General features: G+C 41.1%; 1 protein-coding gene and 2 long non-coding RNA genes across 6 annotated transcripts in view; 2 read left to right on the top strand and 1 right to left on the bottom strand.

Annotated features, from left to right (window-relative positions):
• LOC144321951 (uncharacterized) overlaps positions 1–10,955 on the bottom strand; it is a 55,736-nt gene extending 44,781 nt beyond the window's left edge. For all 4 annotated transcript variants that reach the window (XR_013387498.1, XR_013387500.1, XR_013387497.1 and 1 more), the window contains exons 1-2: positions 10,857–10,955; positions 10,649–10,730 (exon numbers count right to left, since the gene is read on the bottom strand). This is a non-coding gene — a long non-coding RNA (uncharacterized LOC144321951). The remainder of the gene's footprint in view (positions 1–10,648; positions 10,731–10,856) is intronic.
• The window catches only part of LOC144321578 (uncharacterized), a 75,248-nt gene extending 56,570 nt beyond the window's left edge, over positions 1–18,678 (top strand). The window contains exon 2 of the long non-coding RNA XR_013387177.1: positions 17,248–18,678. This is a non-coding gene — a long non-coding RNA (uncharacterized LOC144321578). The remainder of the gene's footprint in view (positions 1–17,247) is intronic.
• Positions 2,269–5,522, top strand: LOC144321949 (N-alpha-acetyltransferase 40). The gene has a single exon (XM_077911301.1). The coding sequence runs from the start codon at positions 2,333–2,335 to the stop codon at positions 3,044–3,046; it is 714 nt and encodes a 237-aa protein (XP_077767427.1). The 5' UTR covers positions 2,269–2,332; the 3' UTR covers positions 3,047–5,522.
• Positions 18,679–20,243: the final 1,565 nt, after the last annotated feature.

The raw sequence follows: 20,243 nt of genomic DNA, 5'->3' as shown, positions 1-20,243 counted from the left end.
TTACAACATAGCTTACTGAATATTTTAAGCCCACTATTGAGGCCTACTGCTCAGAAAAAAAAAGATCTCTTTCAAAATGTTATTGCTCATTGACAATGCACCTGGTCATCCAACAGCTCTGATGAAGATGCACAGTGAGATTAATATCTTCAGGCTGGCTAACACAACATCCATTCTGTAATCCAGAGATGAAGGAGTCATTTTGACTTTGAAGTCTTTTTTTACTTTTTTTTACTTTGAAGTCTTATTGAAATATATTTCATAAGGTCATAGCTGCTATAAGTAGTGATTCCTTTGAAGGATAGGGACAAAATAAAATGAAAACCTTCTGGAAAGGATTCACAATCTAGATAACATTAAGCACATCCATAATTCATGGGAAGAGATCAAGCTATCACTATTCATAGGAGTTTGGAAGAAGTTGATTTCAACCCTCATGGACTTTGAGGATTCTAGACTTCAGTGGAGGAAGTCACTGCAGATATAGTGGAGACAGCAAGAGAACTAGAGTTTGAAGTAGAGGATGATACTTTATCTCATGATAAAACTTGAATGGATGATAAGTTGCTCTAATAGATGAGCAAAGGAAGTGATTTCTTGAGATGGAATCTACTCCTGGGGAAGATGCCATGAAGATTGTTGAAATGACAACAAAGATTTATTTATTTATTTATTTATTTATTTATTTATTTATTTATTTATTTGGAGGGGTTGGGGTGACTGGGTGATGGGCACTGAGGGGGGCACTTGGCGGTTTGAGCACTGGGTGTTATGCTATATGTTGGCAAATTGAACTCCAATAATTTTTTTAAAATTATTTATTCATGAGAGATACAGACTGAGAGAGTGAGGCAGAGACATAGGCAGAGGGAGAAGCAGGCTCATCTCAAGGAGCCTGAGGTGGGACTCAATCCCGGATCCGGAGATCGCAACCTGAGCCGAAGGCAGGCGCCCAACTGCTGAGCCACCCAGGCATCCCAACAAAGAATTTAGAACATAACCTACACTTAATTGATAAAACAGTAGCAGAGTTTGAGAGGATTGAGTCCAATTTTGGAAGAAGCTTTAGTGTGGGTAAAATGCTATCAAACAGCATTGCATGCTACAGAGAAATCATTTGTAAAAGGAAGAATCAATCGACTGGGCAAACTTCATTGTCATAGCCACTGTCACTCCAGCCTTCAGCAACCACCACTCTGATCAGTCCGTAGTCATCTACATGGAGGCAAGACCCTCCACCAGCAAAAACATGACAACTCACTGAAAGCTCATTTGATGTTTAACATTTTTTAGCAATAAAGGATTTTTAAATTAAGGTATGTATATTGTTTTTTAGACATAACGCTACTGCATACTTCATAGACTATAGTATAGTATAAACATAACTTTTATATGCACTGGGAAACCAGAAAATTCATTTGACTCCTTTTTGTGATACCTGCTTTATTGCTGAGGTCTGGAAACAGACCTGCCAAATCTCCCAGGTATGCATCTATAGTCCGTGCTTTATCAAGCTCTTCTTCCTTCTTCCTTCCCTCTCCCTCTTTCCTTTCTATTTTCAGGAAAGGAAAATAAACCGAGGCGTGTTAAAAATTTTAAGAGTTTATTTGAGCAAAAATCGGTTGAAATCGAGCAGCCCCAAACCAGAAGTGGTAGGGAGAGCTTCCCTGACAGAAGCCAGAGGAAACATTTACATAGAGAAAGTGAGAAATAGGGCAGCCCCAGTGGCCCAGCGGTTTAGCGCTACCTTCAGCCTGGGGTGTGATCCTGGGGATCTGGGATCGAGTCCCGCGTCGGGATCCCTGCATGGAGCCTGCTTCTCTCTCTGCCTGTGTCTCTGCCTCCCTCTGTGTGTCTCTCATGAATTAATAAATAAAATCTTTTAAAAAATTAAATTAAAAAAAAAGAAAGTGAGAAAGAAGGAAACGAGATTAACTGGTGGCTATAGCTTAAAGCCTAGTTGGCTGTTTGTAATTGGTTGTCCTTAACATTTTGATTTCATAACCTTGAAACATTTATATACAGGCTTAGATTTTGGTTTGCTTATGTAGGCTACCACAGCATTACAGCCACATCAATTTAATATCTTTCTTGTTTAATTAAACCCTTCTTTTCTTCCTTCCTTCTTCCTCTTCCCCCTTTCTTTCTTTTCAGTAGGATCCATGTGACTTTTAAAAATGTAATCGTTAATAAGATTTTTTTTTGAGTTTCAAAATAGTGCTTCAAATAAAGTCCACCACCCAAACTACAGTTTAAAAAGTTGTACAGTTGCCGCCTCCCTGCCGGCGAGTGTGGGAAGGAGGAGCTGAGGGCCGCCGCCGCCGTTGCCGCCATGGGGAGGAAGTCAAGCAAAGCAAAGGAGAAGAAGCAGAAGCGGTTGGAGGAGCGAGCTGCCATGGATGCTGTCTGTGCCAAAGTGGACGCTGCCAACAGGCTTGGAGACCCTCTAGAGGCTTTCCCTGTGTTCAAGAAATATGATCGAAATGGGTTAAACGTCTCCATCGAGTGTAAGCGAGTGTCTGGACTGGAGCCAGCCACCGTGGCCTGGGCCTTCGACTTGACCAAAACCAACATGCAGACCATGTACGAGCAAAGTGAGTGGGGCTGGAAGGACCGAGAGAAACGAGAGGAAATGACGGATGACCGAGCCTGGTACCTCATTGCTTGGGAAAGCAGTTCGGTCCCTGTTGCCTTTTCTCACTTCCGGTTTGACGTGGAGTGCGGGGATGAAGTCCTATACTGCTATGAGGTGCAGTTGGAAAGCAAGGTGCGGCGGAAAGGTCTGGGGAAGTTCCTCATACAGATTCTGCAGCTCATGGCCAATAGCACACAGATGAAGAAGGTTATGTTAACTGTATTTAAGCACAATCATGGCGCCTACCAGTTCTTCAGAGAAGCACTGCAATTTGAAATCGATGACTCTTCCCCCAGCATGTCTGGTTGCTGTGGAGAGGATTGCTCCTACGAGATCCTGAGCCGGAGGACCAAGTTTGGGGACAGCCAGCACTCCCATGCGGGTGGGCACTGTGGTGGCTGCTGCCACTGAGCTCCCAAGCTAGAATGCTCTCTTCCAAGGTCTGTCCTCTCCCTGAGCTCACACCGCTGGCCAAGTGCCCTCAGAGCTGTGGCCTCCTCAGCCCTGCGTGTGCCAGGCTACAGCCTGAGAGCACAGAACCCCTGGGGTAGAGCAGTCCGAGCTGCCTGTCCTCTCTCCTAGAAGAACAGAGTGCTCTGAAGGAGCAGAGAGGAGAGGGTGCTAAGGGAAGAGCTGGCGGAGCCCGGGCATGACATGGACCCTCTCACAGCAACTGCCTTCTCGCTTGGCCCTTGTGCCCTTGTGCCCTTGTGCCCTTGAGCATGAGGTTCCCTGACTTCTCTGCAGATGGATTCCTGACAAGCCTTCCCCCTCCCCCCCGCCACACACACACTTGGACAAATGGAGTGTTTATAGCTACCTTTATAAAATCCTGGAACCATGGGTCAGGGTCTGGCTGGTCCCCAACGAGGAATGGACTGAGTGCAAGATCTGGACATAGAGATAGGCTTCGAAGAGAATCCTGTTTCATAGACAAATGCTCTGATGGAGACTGCGGGAAGGTCTTTCGTGCCACTACACTGGGAAGCAAGAGAGCTCTTTCTAGCTGTGCTTTGATGGGCCCACGGGTAGTGTGGAGGCATCCCAGGGGACCAGCCCGTTGGGAGGAAGGCTCCGTACCTCTCTGCATTGTTGTTGAGAGGATGAGAGGACCAGGAACAAGGTGTGGACAGGGGCCCCCTGGGAAGAGAGTTGCTTCTCTGGGCTTTTGTACTTTGCTGCATTCTAGCATAACCTCTTGATCTCCTGGCAGCAACTCACCTCGAGCTTTCCATTCACGGAAACAAGCCAGAGGTCCTGCCAGTTGTTCTCCACCGCCCCTCACCACTTCTCCCCTAGCTCACCCTCACCTGATACCTCTGTTCTCACTCTCAAGGGGAAGAATTACATTAGGGAGCCCCTGATCTTCCCCCAGAAGGACCCCTTGTTCCTGGCATCTTCAGTGCTGTTGCCTCTCATATCTTGGTGCTGATCGCTCTCTGCAGGTAGAGCCTCCCTCCCTTTTCAGAGAGCCCCCAGCCAGCAGCAGGCCCTACTGCCTGCACTCCCCAGCCTTGACCCTTGCTGCCTCAGTGAGGCCTTGGTGCCACTGCCCTGGCTGACAGCTCTGGCTGCGGCAGGAATGCCTCTCAGTGGCCCAAACCGCTGCTTTTCTCTCTCTCCACTGTCACCCTGTGGCAGCGGACTGGAGCTGGGGGAGAAGGCCTTCCTCTTCTCTCACAAGATAGAGAGGCTGTGGTCAGAGCTTATATTTGCTCTGATCTCTGGGCTTTGGGCCCCTTCCAGGGACGAATATGACCAAATCCTCATCCAGGAAAAAGCACCTGCCGCCTCCCTTGGGCATCCTTGAGCTCTGCTTCAGGAAGTGTCTTCAAGGTTCTAGCCTTTGTGAAGTTGCTCTCTTGGAGGTCTGTCTGTCCTGACCTCAGAGGCTGCTCACCCCCACCCTCTACCCTGACTCAGGTGGTCTCTGCTGGCGGGTCTCTTCTCTCCTTTCCTGCTGGTGCAGGGGCCTGTGCACATGGCCTCCTTCACCTAGCCTGGCCCTCCTCGGAGTGCTTTGTGGCTCCTGACCCTGCCAGCAGTGGATGTGGCACTCCCTTGGAGAGGGCCTTGCAGCTTTACACTGGAGTAAGCCCATCTCTGCCTCTACCTCCTGGCTCCCAGGGGATTCTCTGGGGGAGTGGGAGGGAACATTGGTGGGCTCCTTCTAAGAATCATGGAATGACAGAAGCATGCTTAGGAATTTTTTCCTCTGATCCCTGTCTGTTGACACAGAACAGATATTTATTGTCTCATCGTGGATTTCTGATACCTCCCACTCAAGGGGATCAAAAGGAACCCCACTGTAAATTCCTCATAAGGTGAGTTTGGTGTATGTTGTCTCTTTCCACTCATTGAACACCTGCCACTGAAGCCCACTGGTAGATGAGGTGCTCGGTGCTGCACCCTGCTCTTGTGGCCCCTGCCGCCGCCGTCTCCTGGAGGGCTGCTCGGGGCCAGGGCTGGGGTAAGAGAGGCGCCACCTAGGACTAGCAGGTTCCTCTCTTTCGGTGTTGAGCCCATTCACTTCTCAAACATGAGTCTCTCCTTCCCCAGGTCTTGGTTTTGAGAAACAGCAGGTCTTTTGTTCCCAGCTTTTTTGTGTTTGTTTGGGGCATGTTAAAATATTTTAAGATTTTTTTTAATTGTATCCACCCTATTTCAGGTTAGTTTTGTTGATGTCAGATGTGTATATGACATGTATATGGTTGTTTTTAACCCTTTCTGGGTTTTTTTTAGAGGAAACAAGATAAACTCCTTGATACTTTTTTTTTTTTTCTTTAGCAACTTGTTATCACTGGAATCAAAGGGAAAAGTGATCTCTTTTTGCATTGGTTGTATTTGTATGTCACAAATAAAAGACACTTTGTTCAAAAAAAAAAAAAAAAAAAAAATAAAAAGTTGTACAAACAAAAATCTGAAGTCAGCAACCATAAAATCTACCTTTTACCACAGCTGGTGAAACCTAAGGATTCTTTGTTGTTAATGTTTCTGGATTCCAGGTTAAAGTTAGCTATTGAGCCTGGAGAGAACCAATGCTTTTATTTTGAGACGTGAAGCCCTGCAGTTCAGAAATCCCTTCCTTCAATATTGAAAAATGGGTATTTTTCTAGGCTTAGTAGTTTTATATTTCTGGCTTTACAGGAGTGTCTCCCTGTTCTAGGTGAAATCAGTTACATTCAATGACATTCCCACTACATTGAATGGGATGTTCTTGTACATTTCCAAAAGAGTTGAAATGAGAACAAAGCCAGGTAGCAAATAGTTGTTTGTTTCATTTGGTGTTCTAAAATGACAGCAGCATTTTTAGAGTTCAAATTAAAAATGTAAACTGGAGATTATGATATACTGTAATGCAAGTAAGCAAGATTTCATCAAGTCAGAGCTCAAATCTGTTTAATCAATCAACAAATATTTATTGCATATTTGCTGAATATTGGGAAATGAGCAAAGTGTTACAGAGCTATGCTCATTTTAATTCCCTGGTTTCTTTTCTTTATTTCCCTATTTCTGTTGCACTTTTTCTACTCCCAGGGGCTCACTGTCATTTTTGGAGCTATATCCAATGCATTAGATTAATTTAAAATTCTCAGTCTTTTTCTACACACGTGCATGCTGTAATTTCTGTCCTTTTATTGTAGATCAGATAACTTCTCCCTCAAACAGGGGCCACTGGGATCCCTGGGTGGCACAGCGGTTTAGCGCCTGCCTTTGGCCCAGAGCGCGATCCTGGAGACCCGGGATCGAATCCTACATTGGGCTCCCGGTGCATGGAGCCTGCTTCTCCCTCTGCCTATGTCTCTGCCTCTCTCCCTCTCTCTCTCTCTCTCTGTATGACTATCATAAATAAATAAAAATTAAAAAAAAAAACAAACCAGAGGCCACTGAGGTTGCTTCCCTACTGGTAATCTCTGTCCTATTGGACCAGAGATAGTTTTCTCCTTGGGATTCACTTTTGGATGAGGCAAAGGAATGACTAGACTGTAGATAGGTTAGGGCAAACCTGAGTGATGGCTGGGATTAGAGAATGGTAGAGCACTAAACAGGAAAAGTGATCTGGAAAGGCCAAATAAGCAGGCAAGAGTTAGAAATCAAGATGGATAAGCAGAAGAGTCAGCATGAATCAGGCAACAGGCTGAGATCAGAGAGGTAAATTGGTTTCATGGAGTTCTGTCAGCAGATATTATAGATCTGGAGTGCAGCTTTGGAACTCTAGGGTCCTATGAGGATGAATGAGAGAAACCTGGGATTTTATATATCCTTTCCAAATTAGACTGATCTCCAACTCTGTGCCCCAGCCAATCTCATACACATGTCTCTCCATATTTCTTTTATTCTTCTCTTTCATGCATTTATGACTTCTTTTTGAAATTCTATCCAGTTTTCAAAATCCATCTTAATGCTAGCTTTTCCTGATCACGTTGGCCAGAGATATTTTTCTCTTTGAAATTCACATTTGTAAGAGTCAAAGGAATCAGCATTTATTTGAGTGCCTGATATGCAAAATTTTTTATTTGAGCTTTCTTTGTTTAATCCTTCTCAGAACTTCGTATAAAGAAGGTCCCTAATTGAAAGATATGAGGACTGAATCTAGAGACTGATAATACTTTCTGCCTTTTTGAGTCATTATGGCCCATTCATTAGGATTCTGAAATAAATAAAAATATGGGGAAGACTAGAGATATCTTGGCTGGATGTCCTAGGAAAGCTTTTGTGGGCCACGTGATATTCAACCTATTATAGGACTCAGATAATATCTTGGAATAACATGACTGAAGAGAAGGAAGTATTTACTCTAAGTTTATAAGTTAACACATCACAGTAGGGATGCCTGGGTGGCTTAGCAGTTAAGTGTCTGCCTTTGGCTCAGGGCATGATCCTGGGTCCAGGGATCGAGTCCCACATAGGACTTCCTGTGAGGAGCTGCTTCTCCCTCTGCTTGTCTCTGCCTCTCTCTCTCTCTCTGTGTGTCTCATGAATAAATAAATAAAATCTTAAAAAAAATACATCACAGTATTTCCCTGGTGTTCTCCCAGTACTGACTCATTGCGCCTATACATACAATCCAAAGGTATAGCAGGAGACATTCTGAGATATGATCACCTAGTGGGAGAGTTGACAGTGAAGAGGAGGGCCCACAACTGGATACTGAAGTGTCCTCACACCTAGGAGGCATTCCCTTTTGGCAGAGGCTTCTCAGAGATCTACTAAAATGAGAGCAGAAAAGGGGGTTTGTTAGGATAGAGCTTCCTGGTTGCTTTGATAGAAATCCTTTCTAATGAAGTGGAGGACAAAAACTTGATCAGAACAGAAAGATGAGAGCTGTAGAAAGCTTTTCTAAGGAGGGAGGAGAGAAATAGGCCAAAGCTATGGAGAGATGTCTGTCAAGGGATTATTTGTTGAGTTGGGAAACAATACAGCAAAGTTATGATGGAAATAATATGGAAAAGAGCAATAAAATACCCCCTTTTTTAAAGGCAGGAGGTGGATTAAAATTCTTGAGTAAGATGGGGGGAAGATGGAATCCAAGTGTAGTTGACTTTTGATAGGCTCAGGGGCATCTTAGATGGGATCAAGGCTACTGTTCTCATTATATAATAGGAGGAAAATCAGGTGAGTATAGGAACAAACTTTCCAGTGGATTTATTTTATTGTTTCTCTGAAGAATAAGAAATTTGTGGAAGGGAGGAGAAGATATGAAATGGTTAACTCAGATAGTAGGAAGGCAGATTTTCTTGGTAGGTGTGGCAGGATTGCTGGTTAATAGTGAGGACCCATTCAAGAATTGTGGACATCTTTTTAAGGATGACTTGCTATGGGTGATACTCTCCTGAAATATTTAGCTTTATGGAAATAGTCATATAGTATGTAGAGAGCTGGGATTTTGTAAGATTTTGCTAGATACATACAATGTCAGAAGAGGGGGCAAAGGAGGTATAGCATTTTCAAAGAAGTTTTGAAAGTTCTACACCGTGGACTCTAAGCTGGATAGGAGGGAAGTAAGAACATGGAAGAGTAATGAACACTATCAGTGGACTGGAAGTCCTTGCAGGGAAGAGAAATGCTTGATATCAGGCATATTAACAAATCGTCTGGAGTGCTGGAAGTAACAGAGAGAGTAGGTACTTTATTTTTTTTTTCTTTATTTTTTTGAGAGTAGGTACTTTAAATTAGGATTTAGAGGTGCTATGATGGCAAGGTCTGAAACAAGTAGATAAAATGTGTAAGGGGTTTTTGGAGAGAAGGAAGTTCAAGGACTGAGAGGCCAGGATATAGGAAATGTGGCCATGTGGATACTGAGATCACTGAGAATGTAGAAAGAGTATGTTAGAGAGAAACACATAGATTCATATGTGGTCTTTCCTGAATAAAGGGAAGTGACTGCAGGGTCAATAGATGACATAATCAAGTGGCTGGTGGTACAGTTGTATGTCGTGGGCTTCAGAGGAGCAAGGAGAGAGGGAAGACAGGTGGCATCTTGGCAGTGGTAGGCAGGTTAGGATAAGACATCTTTAACTCAGGGGTTCATGAGCTACAGGAAGAAAAACAGCCAGCACTTGAGAAAGCCTAGGGGAAACAATCTCTTTGAGGCTTAGCCAACCTGCTCTCAGAGAAAGAAAATGCCAAAGATAAAGGGGGTCTGCGGATAACTGACCATGAACCGCATAAGATACATTTGAGGGTTTAGGTGTTTGAGGAAGGAGACATTGAGGACATATTAGACCCTATACACATACAGCATGGGGGTAAAAAGCAGACCAAAGATGAATAACTTATAGGTTGATCTAAATAGAAGGTATTGGGAGACAGGACAGTGATCCTGTAGGTCAGGTGGTATGGTGGATTGGCAGAGGGTGAGGTTCTCTTCCATGGGACAAGTTTCCTAGGCAGCCCCTATGGCTGTGATATCCTGGAGGAGGCTGTGATAAGCAATATGAGGACATCTGTGTTTTATGCCTTTCAAAGCCATTCTGCCTAGAGGAGATGGTATGGGTCTTTGACAATGAATAGGGGAAGGGAAACACTGGATTTTTTCCTGCTTCTATGTATATTAGATATGTATATACTAATGTATACCTTTTATGTTCCCTGGCTTCATCTGTTAGTCATAAGAATGGCATCTTATGTGAAACAACACTGTAGAAATCAGTGTGCTCGGCTCCTAGAGACTTGAGTAGCAAGGACTTCTGTCTTTTTTTTGTATCCTGCTTTTCCTTTTAAAGGTCCATGGAAAATAGAGCTTCTTGCATGAAAGATTCTGCTCAGTTGCTCCGTAGTTCTTGGTGGCTAACTTCAATGCTACCAGTGCAAGGGCTCACTTCCTCCAGGTTGACTCTTGGTGCTCTTTATCTGGCCAATGAGTCAGCCTTTTCTGCTCCTGTCCCCACATAGACCCATCCCAAGTGACCTTAAGATTTATAGCAGGAGCTTTGGAGTCCCCTAATATTACGGCTTAGTCTGACTCATGCGGCTGGCCTACTTTCTGGTTATATTCTTTGAGGAGCCCTTATCACACTCTTTTTTCTAGCCTGAAACCCAACTGGGAACTGTATTCCTACTCCCTTCCATGAACCCACAGAACATATGCTAATTAATGCATATGGCTAAGTATCTGTTTTATTGTCCACCAATAATCAATAATCTGTTAAGATAGTCCCGAGTAGTCAATGACAGCTGAGAGACTTGTTACTCTAAAATAGTGGTTCTGAGATCTTTACCTGTTTTGAGTTATCTGGAGAGCTGGTGTATCACAGATTGCTGAATCTACTCTCAAGACTTTTTATTCTGTAGGCCTGACAACTCCTCCTCCTTCTCCTTCTTTTAATCTGTGTATCCTCTACAGTGGAATTCAGAATCAAAGAGCAAGATAAAATCTAAGTTGAAAGGATATGGGCATCCTTGCATATGTCTGAAAATGTCTACATCAGGGTAAGTAGTGAATGGTTTCAGAGCCTAGGATTTGTGCGAAGGTCAGCCTTTCTCACAGGGAAAGCCATCAGTAGGTCTTACCTGTGGATATATTGATCAATCCTATTTCTTTCCTCTTCACAGATAGATGAGATAGATTATGTTGAAATGAGGGTTTTGCTCACTGGGTAATTTGAGTGAGAACAAATAAGAGCTCTTATTATAACCAATTGAAACAGAAAAAAAGTTTTTTGTCTTAACAAAAGATGACAATTCTAAAAGGGAGAAGAGAGCTAAGAAAATAATACACCTGTAATCAGAGCCCATTATCACATGTCCCAGAGAAGCAGGAGTCTTGGGGTTAGTGGGGTCATTAGACACAGTGTATAGGTAGCATTCCTAGCTCTTCTTACCTGGAGGAGAAGAAAAATGATCATATCACCCTCATAATTCTTAGAATTCTCATACCTTAAAGATTCTATCATTAGTTCCTTAGGTGCCCAGGTTTAGAATCAAGTTCATCTCTATGTAACGGGTTTTATCATTTAAGAGTATACAGCCTGTCCTGACACCCTTGCCCATCACTGGTCATTAAGCTCCACAAAATTGAGTAGAGAACTTTGTGATTACTGTCAATGTGTTAGGATTCATATTATTCAGCAAGGGATGGGATGAAGTGGAGTAGACAGAACTCTGAAATGAGTTGTAGACAGAGGCCCCATGGGGGTCCTCAAGGACTAGGGGAAGTGGTGGAGAAGGAGGAACAGAAGAGAGAGATGTGTGGGAGGGGAAGGTTCAGGGCTATGAATATATGACTTTGAACTTGCTCTTAGTAAATTCTGCAATTCACAGGGTCTTTTTTCCCCACTATGGAAGTGAATACTGGTGATTTGTTTCAGTGAGTGAATAACAACATAGAATTGCACAGTGAATCGTTAACTCATGAGGGAGAATCCAGACACTTGGGGGAATTTGTTTTTGCAATGCTTCATTCTGTCCCAAGACTTAACTGAGGGGTTAAGTCTAAGGGGTTAACTGAGGGGTTGCTCTCCCTATTCCATTGTCAGTATCAGCATCTCTAGTGCAAATGCAGAATATGGTGAATTGACTTCAATTGATGTTCTCTTTCTCTTTAGGACCTCCTGTTTTCCTCTTCTGATTTCCAAGGGCACTTGTATAGTGATTTTGAGTTTCTGTTACCAAGCCCTGAGTTCAAAAGGCAGAATCAATGTCACCACATTGTAGTCACCAACACAATCCATTTATTTGCAATGCTTAAAAAAGTTCTCCTGAGAACTTAGCATAGTTTGAGTTTTGATAAGTGATTGCCTGGCACATTTGATACCCTAGCTGAGGTTTTCATCTTAGCTAATGTCTTCCTGAGATTTCTTTACAGCCCATTTACTTGGGCAAGGGCTAAAATGTCCTGGGTCTCTAGCCATGTGTTGAGGGTGAATGTGAATATCGAAATAGAAGGCTAAAAATATGAGTTTATTATTCTTGGTGGTGTTGTTCTCTGTTATAATTCCTCAGGCTATCTATTTAGGAACAAGAAGGAGTGTGGCTTAGATGGTCCCATGATTATCATATCCACCTCTCAGCAATCATAGAAAGCATGGACAGTAATTCTACAATGACATTTGTGCTACAATTTTTCTTTTACCACATATGCTTTTAGGTGGTTATGCTTATAACTTTGTGAATGACTGTTTTGGCCAAGTGATAGATGGGATGTTTTCCATTCAAGGTATGCTATTCATAAGAGGACTAATCACTCTTTATCAAACTTTATGCAAATAAAGCCAAATTAGATTTATTAAGGTGATGAAAAAAAGGAACTTTTTAATGGGTAGCAATGCTGTGCATTATCTAAATGCAATGCAGATGTAATGATGCATTTGAAATGCCGAGAAAATTTAATCAGCATAGAAAAAAAATATAATGAAATGGTTGTTTAAACACTGTAAAGCTAATGTTAGAGTAATTACTTCCCATTGAGCAAGGCGTGGAGCACATTACCCAGGCTCTGTTTGATTAGTCATCCTGCCTGCAACATCTGGCCCTTTGATCCATTTTGATTTTAATATAATTTCTAAACTTCTAAATTTAAGTTTTAGAATGAATGGATAAATAAAACAACTTCTGTAAGGAGACAAAGTTTTTACTAGCTCATGACAGATTAAAACCATGTCCCCAGCTCATTTCTCCTGTTCCCTCCTCACTTATGTTCACCTTTACTTCTTCCTGTGAAAGAGAACACTAAAATCCAGGAGGGTAGACTTCCTTGCTTTTAAGATTAGGTAGCAAATATTTAAAATAATATGTTGGCTTTCTCTGACTGGTCTTTCTCTTGGTGGAAATAAGAGTGGTTTTTAGAACAATTATCTTCTTACCTATTGATAGGAAAGGATTGGAAAGAATGGGTTATAGGAACACATGTCTGCTTCCTCTTTATGAAAGTTAATATTTCTTATTGAAAATGTAGAAAATAGGGGATCCCTGGGTGGCTCAGCGGTTAAGCGCCTGCCTCCAGCCCAGGGCGTTGATCCTGGAGACCCGGGATCGAGTCCCACGTTAGGCTCCCTGCATGGAGCCTGCTTCTCCCTCTGCCTCTCTCATGGATAAATAAATAAAATCTTAAAAAAAAAACAAAATGTAGAAAATATAGGTAATAAACATAAGAAAATAAATATCACCCATAATCATATTTCTCAGAAGCAAACATTATTAATATTTGGGGGAATTTCTTACTAAAAACTGACAGTTAATCTACTCTAGTCTAATAATCTGTATAACTCAGAATTCGCATTGCAGTTAAGGTTGTTGGAGCTGAAGTCTGGTCAACTGGGTCCAAACACTGTTTTGTCTTGGGCAATTTACTTGTGTTCTTACTGCCTCATTTTCCTCACTTATAAAATACAGATAGTAGTAGTAACTGTTTCATAGCACTGTTGTGAAAATTAAATGAGGTAGTTCATATATGCTGTGGATTTAAAACACTGCCAAACAACTAATGAGTGTTTATAAGTGTCAGTTATTACTACTGCTATTATTTTTTTTAAAGATTTTATTTATTTATTCATAGAGACAGAGAGAGAGAGAGAGAGAGAGGCAGAGACACAGGCAGAGGGAGGAGCAGGCTCCATGCGGGGAGCCGGAAGTGGGACTCCATCCCGGGTCTCCAGGATTACGCCCTGGGCTGCAGGCAGCGCTAAACCACTGCGCCACCGGGGCTGCCCACTACTGCTATTATTATGAATGTTCTCTGATTATAAGAATTATGTTCTGAAAAAAATAAAAATAAAAAAAAGAATTATGTTCTGGCTTTGAGATTCGAATTCTTATGAGCGGCTTTGTTGGTTAAGCAACTAACTCTTGATTTTGGCTCAAGTCATGATCTTGGGGTCGTGAGATGATGCCCGCTCTGGACATGGAGTCTGTTTAGGATTCTCTCTTCCTCCCCATGGGACCTCTCTCTTGCACACAGGGTCCCTTGCTCTTTCTCTCTCAACAAATTATATTCTGTGTATGTTTTTGTAATATACCTTTTCTCATTTAGTAATATAGCATCTACCTTTTATATCAATAGATGTTCTTTTATAGGATATTTTTCCTAATGCATACATTGATGGATTTTTGGCTGGTATATAGTTTTTTAAAAATTTTATAAACAATATTTCATTAGAATTCATTTTTAGGAATAAAATTACTGGGCCAAAAGGCAGATAAACTTGATATGTAGAGTAAAATTTCCTTCTCTAAAGATGTGAGCATATCCCTTTCTCTCCTTCCTCCCCAAAATGTAGATACTATTAGCTCCTAGAAAAAAAAATTAACAGTTTAATGGGTGAAAGTGGTATGTTGTGGTTTCTTTGATTTGTATTATTTTTTCCCTGTATACTGGGATTTTCTTTTCTGTCAATTTCCTATTCATATCCTCTGTTCAAATATCTTTTGGAACATAAGGCTTTTAGTTTTTAAATTGTGGGCATTTTTTTTAAGCTGAAGGAGATTACCTTTTTGCCATGTATATTGCAAATATTTCCCCCAGTTTATGGTTTGCTTTGAACCTTGTTATATGGCTTTTATTTGGTTATATAGGTCTTTTAAAAGTTTTATGTAGTCAAATTACTCATTATTTTTGTTTATGGTTTCTAGTTTTGCAGTCAAATTTAGAGACTTTTATCACTAGTCATCCTAGTGAGTATGAAATGGTACCTCATTATGGTTTTGATTTGCATTTTCCTGTTGGCTAATGCCAACTTTACTTTGTCACAGTTCTTTTTATGCCCAAATGCCTGCAGAAAAATCTCTGCTCTTCTTTCCTTGCCTTTTGCTTTGTGTTCTTTATAAACCCTAATATTGATCCAGTCAGATTAGAGCGCAGAAACTGCTCTAGAGATTTCAGTTAGAAAGGATTTAATATATGGTATTAGAGATTTGGAAGTCCTGGAGGAGCAGAAGTCAGGGTGCTGCCTTTTGCCTGTTGATTTCAAAGGTTTAGATTGTGGCTAGAATCCAATCAGGAAACTACTCCAGCTATGGTTTCTGTTGCTGCCACAGTTGCCTATCCTACCTGGGAATCCTGAGCTGGCCCCCAAATCTCAAGTCCCCTTGATCCTTTTGGTCAGTAGCAATAGCAGCAGGAAAATGGCTTCTTCCTTATTCTCAGAGTCTTGCAGGTGCACCTGATTGGTAATAACTTAATTGTTTAAGCCCCATATAAACAGGAGAAAGTGTAGAAAGGGATGGGAATCTATGTGAAGTGCTCATAGAGATCATAACCAGCCACTGTTCATTCCTCATGACCTGACTGAAAACAGTGGTTTATGAATACTCATTTTTTTGTTCCCTCATCTCCTGAATTGATAGGATCTTTTGCTATTAGTAGAAGCAATGGGTCTGGGCATTGGTTGAAAGCATAATGGATAGAAATGGGAGTCAAAAAGAACGAAGAAAGGCTAAATTTGCATCAGATTTATGTTGGAAAGAGTGAAGAATTAGTATTGGAAGAAAGGCTTAGCTCAGAGAAATCCCTGAGTTGGGGAAGAAGACCCAAATTGGGCTGAAGTTGAGGAACTATTTGTGGGTGGGCCCAAAAGTAAGACTTGGAGAATGGCTGGTGCAACCATTCTGTACTGAGCGCTACTCATACACACAGGTGTTTGGAAGTATTGTTGAGTATAATGTATAGTGATACCTTTGGCATCTTTCAAGGGGCTGGATTAATTATTTAAATTGCCTTTCTCTGTTTTACGGGTGTCAAATTTAATTTTTTTTTAATGTGACACCATTTTTTTGAATGTGGGCCTGGTTGAGAAGGAATCCACCTTTGTTTTGGATTCATTCACGTTTTCTAAGTACTATTAATGAGTGGCTCAATGGTAATGTGAACTGAAATTTTCATGGTTGGGGGAGAAGGCGTCTGATATAAAAATATCAGAAGTTTGAGTGAGAAATATTTGTAGTTAGCTGGATCTCTCTTCTCTCACACCTACAGCAGAGGTTTGGTGGGAACATTCTTCCCCCATAGTATGTATGCACTTAGTTGAGATAGGGAAGGAAATGGGTTAGGAAGGAAGGAGACATTTGTCTTTCATTGGAATAAGTTCAATTATTCCAAACTTAGTGAGAAATTATTCTGTAAATTATATTTAAAGTCTATTTTCTGATATTGAAAATATGTTTAAAGGTATTCATTGTGAAAAAGATTTGACACTTCTAAGAAAGACTTAGGAGAAACATTTTCTCTTAGTAGAATAAAATTACTTAAAATTGAAGGGTCTTGAGAGTACAGTTAATTAGTTTTTAGTATGAGGCCTAGTAAAAAGTGATTTTACCACACCAATAAGCTTCAGAAGAGGCACTTATATTGATTGCATATATACATATATATATTGTATGTATATATCAAGTGGAACAAAAAAGGTAGACTTTGCTTTTCTTTTGGGGAAAAATTCATCATAAGGATGCCAGATTTTTTAACATAGCTTCCTTTTCTTGTTTTAGGTTTTAACTCATGTTGGAGGAGCATTTATTTCTAATCTCAAAGAGAATCCACAGACCCCTTGGAATTTAGAAAAGAGAAGGATTAAATTAGAATAGATTGCAAGGCCGTCATGGTGGAAGCTTTCTTTCCTCTAAGATTTCAGGACAGCACAAAATCATTTCTTTTAACAGATAGATTGAATGTTAGAATCAGAGGCAGTTTCAGAATTTGGGGATTGGAATGGACTTGAGAACTTAACTGGTCTTGTCCTCTAATGTTTCTGATGAGGAAATTTAAGAGTGCACAAGAGTGATGAATTTCCCAACATCATGCAGGTTGAATTTTGCCTGTAGTCTATTGGATCTTCTATGGCACTAAGATCTATGTACTGACAGACTATTATGGAGTTTGGTGGTGTCTCCTTTACATGGAGCTAGAACTGGTGAAACAGTTAAGGCTGGTAGAGCCACTCTGAGCACTCCATGTGATCTAGATGTGTTCACTTTAAAAAAAGACCTAAGTATGTTGCTATCCATGGCTGGGAACAGAGTGAAAATGTATAGAACCCAAGTCAGGGTTGTACCTCAGTATTGTCTCTCTGTAACTTACTGCAGCTGGTAGTAAGTTGACTTATCTTTTAAGGAAAGTAGTTTGCGAGTCAAGATTTTAGAATATAGTAGTCCCCTATTACCCATGATTTTGCTTTCTGCAGTTTCAGTTACCCACGATCAACTGTCATCTAGGAGCAGATGATCCTCTTTCTGATGAATGGTCAAAAGGTCTACAGTAGTAGCCTAATCCTCCATCACAATGCCTGTTTCATTCACCTCACTTCATCTTATCACCTAGGCATTGTATCATTTCACACCATCATAAGAAGAAAGGTGAGTACTGTATGATATTTTGAGGGAGTGAGAGAGCCCTTCTTTCTCATTCATATGACTTTTATTATAATATATTGTAATTGTTCTATTTTATTATTATTATTAATCTCTTACTGTGACTAGTTTATAAATTAAACTTTATCATAGGTATTTACATATAGGAAACAGCATAGCATGTGTAGGGCTCAGTATTCTTCATGGTTTCAGACATGCATTAGGCATCTTGGAGCATATTCCCCGCAGATAAGGGAAATGTAAATATTTGACTGAGTTGTGTGTTTTTAGCTTGGCTCTCAGTTCATAATGTTTAAACTTGAAGATACCTGAATTTTAGAGTTATGTCACCTACAGAGTTTTTGCCCACAAAGTTTTTGTTTACTGGTTTTCTTAGTAGATAAAAGTGGTAGTTGCTAATGTAGAAGAGGGTTTCTTGTGCAAAGATATCTTACCACCTGGTCCATTCCTGGTGTCTGAGTGCTGTCAATAGAGAGCCATTCCTTTGATTTAGGCATGCCTCCATCTGGCCTTTTGTATTTTAAAATGCATATACCGTTGGAAAGGAAAAAGAAAAGTAAAGTGAGTGTGAGCAAACAATTTTCACCCACTTGAGGATTTGCCCAGAATTCTGATGTTTGCAATGACGGCCTTCAGGAATTGCAAGATCCTGAATCATTACTTTTATTCCCTCTCCTCCTATTACTAAAACAAGTTCTATTTCTTAAAATGGATGTTGGGTTTATGTGTACTCTTTTTGTTATTATGTTTCAGAGCATATGTATGTTTCACATGTATTCTTTTACATAACAAAATATTGAATAATAAAATATCTAGGGCAGCCCGGGTGGCTCAGTGGTTTAAGCGCCTGCCTTCAGCCCAGGGTGTGATCCTGGAGTCCTGGGATTGAGTCCCATGTTGGGCTCCCTGCATGGAGCCTGCTTCTCCCTCTGCCTGTGTGTGTGTCTCTCTCTCTATCATGAATAAATAAATAAAATCTTTAAAAAAAATAAAATATCTAAAACTTCAGTTATGCAACAAATATTTGAGAATACGGATCATTTGAAATATTTGTGGGATCCCTGGGTGGCGCAGCGGTTTAGCGCCTGCCTTTGGCCCAGGGCGCGATCCTGGAGACCCGGAATCGAGTCCCACGTCGGGCTCCCGGTGCATGGAGCCTGCTTCTCCCTCTGCCTGTGTCTCTGCCTCTCTCTCTCTCTCTCTCTCTGTGACTATCATAAATAAATAAAAATTTTAAAAAAATATTTGTGTTTGTCAGTGTTTTAATCAAAGCACTTAAACTATCTTGGGCAAAGTACATAATAGATTGAAAGCCAACACCCGAACAGGAACCATGTTTTTTAAAAATTCTTTTTTGTTTTCAGTTGATAATTCTTCCTAAGGTCTAGTCTAGCTAGATACTGTGCTGTCTGACTTTGTTAAAAGAGTCACAGTTATTCTGAGGACTTCTGAAATGCTTGATGAAGGTTTCAGACTAGGTATGTGATTGCTATTGGCTCCACATCCAAACTGGATTGTAAAATTTTCAAACCACAAGAGATCTAATTAAGAGAAATATAATCAATACCTTTTTTTCAGAAGTGCTTTGCATGATATTTAGTGGATGTGTAGGTTTTGATGTGGTAGGAAATGGGCAATGGCAGGAGGCCTGTCATGCTGTGAGTTGGTGAGGCTGTGAGTACTCATTGCCAGGCAAGATTACTTCAGAAGGATGATGTCCAGTTCCACTCCTCATTCATCTATTTTGAATGGATTAACCAAGGATTTGAGTGTTGACTATTGTATTAGTCAGGGTTCATTAGAGAAACAGAATTAATAGGAAATATATTTAAAATAGTAAGTGTGTGTGTGTATGTACAGATAGATATGAGGCAGAGTGGGAGGGGAGAGATTTATGCAGAATTGGCTTGTGTGGTTATGGAAGCTGAGAAGTACTTGCATTTGCTATCTGCAAGCTGGAGACTCAGGGAATCTGCTGGTATAGTTCAGTCTGAGCCTGAAGAACCAGGGAGTCAACGGTGTAAATTCCAGTCCAAGGGCAGAAGAAGATGAGATGAGATGTCTCATTTCAAGCAGTGAGAGAAAAAAAGGGATGAATTCCTCCTCCTCCTGCCTCTTGTTCTGTTTGGACCCTCAGTGGGTTGGATGATGCTCACCCACACTGGGGAGTGCAACCTACTTTATTGAGGCCATCTATTCAAATGCTCGTCTCATCCTGAAACACCCTCACAGACATACCTGGAAATACTGTTTAATCTGGACACTCTGTGGCCAGTGAGGTCGACACATAAAATTAACCATCACATATTTTATGACTGTAGTCTTCCCTGGGACGATTGATATTGGGATTTTCTGTACCTACTGTGTGCTTTCCTATCAAGTAACCTAAGTGAACCTGGCATGAGCGCAAAGTATCATCTAAAATGGTCCCCTAATATTCTTTTACATGAGTGAAACATTTTGTGTCCTTCTGAAACGTGTTCTCATGCTTTATTTTATTGGATCCTCTAACAACCTTGGTAGGTACATGGCTCAGTTTTTCTGATTCGTATTTTATGGATGTTTAAACTGATGTTCAGAGAGATGAAGTGGCTTGCCCAAGATTGCTTGGCTATTCTGTGGCAGAGCTGGATATAGATTACAGGTTAAGTCTTCTGATTCTTAATACGGTTTTCTCTTCCTGTCAGTAGCCATATAATCATGCTGTTGCTGGCTTGACCACTGCAGCATGTGTTCCAGTAAGTGCATTCTTTCAACTTCTAGAAATACCTTCTGACTCTGATGCTTCTCCAGACTTAGATGTTCTACA

Source organism: Canis aureus, chromosome 10 (assembly GCF_053574225.1).
Source record: "Canis aureus isolate CA01 chromosome 10, VMU_Caureus_v.1.0, whole genome shotgun sequence".
NCBI classification, from domain to species: Eukaryota; Metazoa; Chordata; class Mammalia; order Carnivora; family Canidae; genus Canis; species Canis aureus.
This window is presented reverse-complemented; position numbering and strand designations above follow the sequence as displayed.

Excerpts from the sequence above, each read along its gene's own strand:
- LOC144321949 (XM_077911301.1), top strand. The coding sequence starts at position 2,333 with ATGGGGAGGAAGTCAAGCAAAGCAAAGGAGAAGAAGCAGAAGCGGTTG.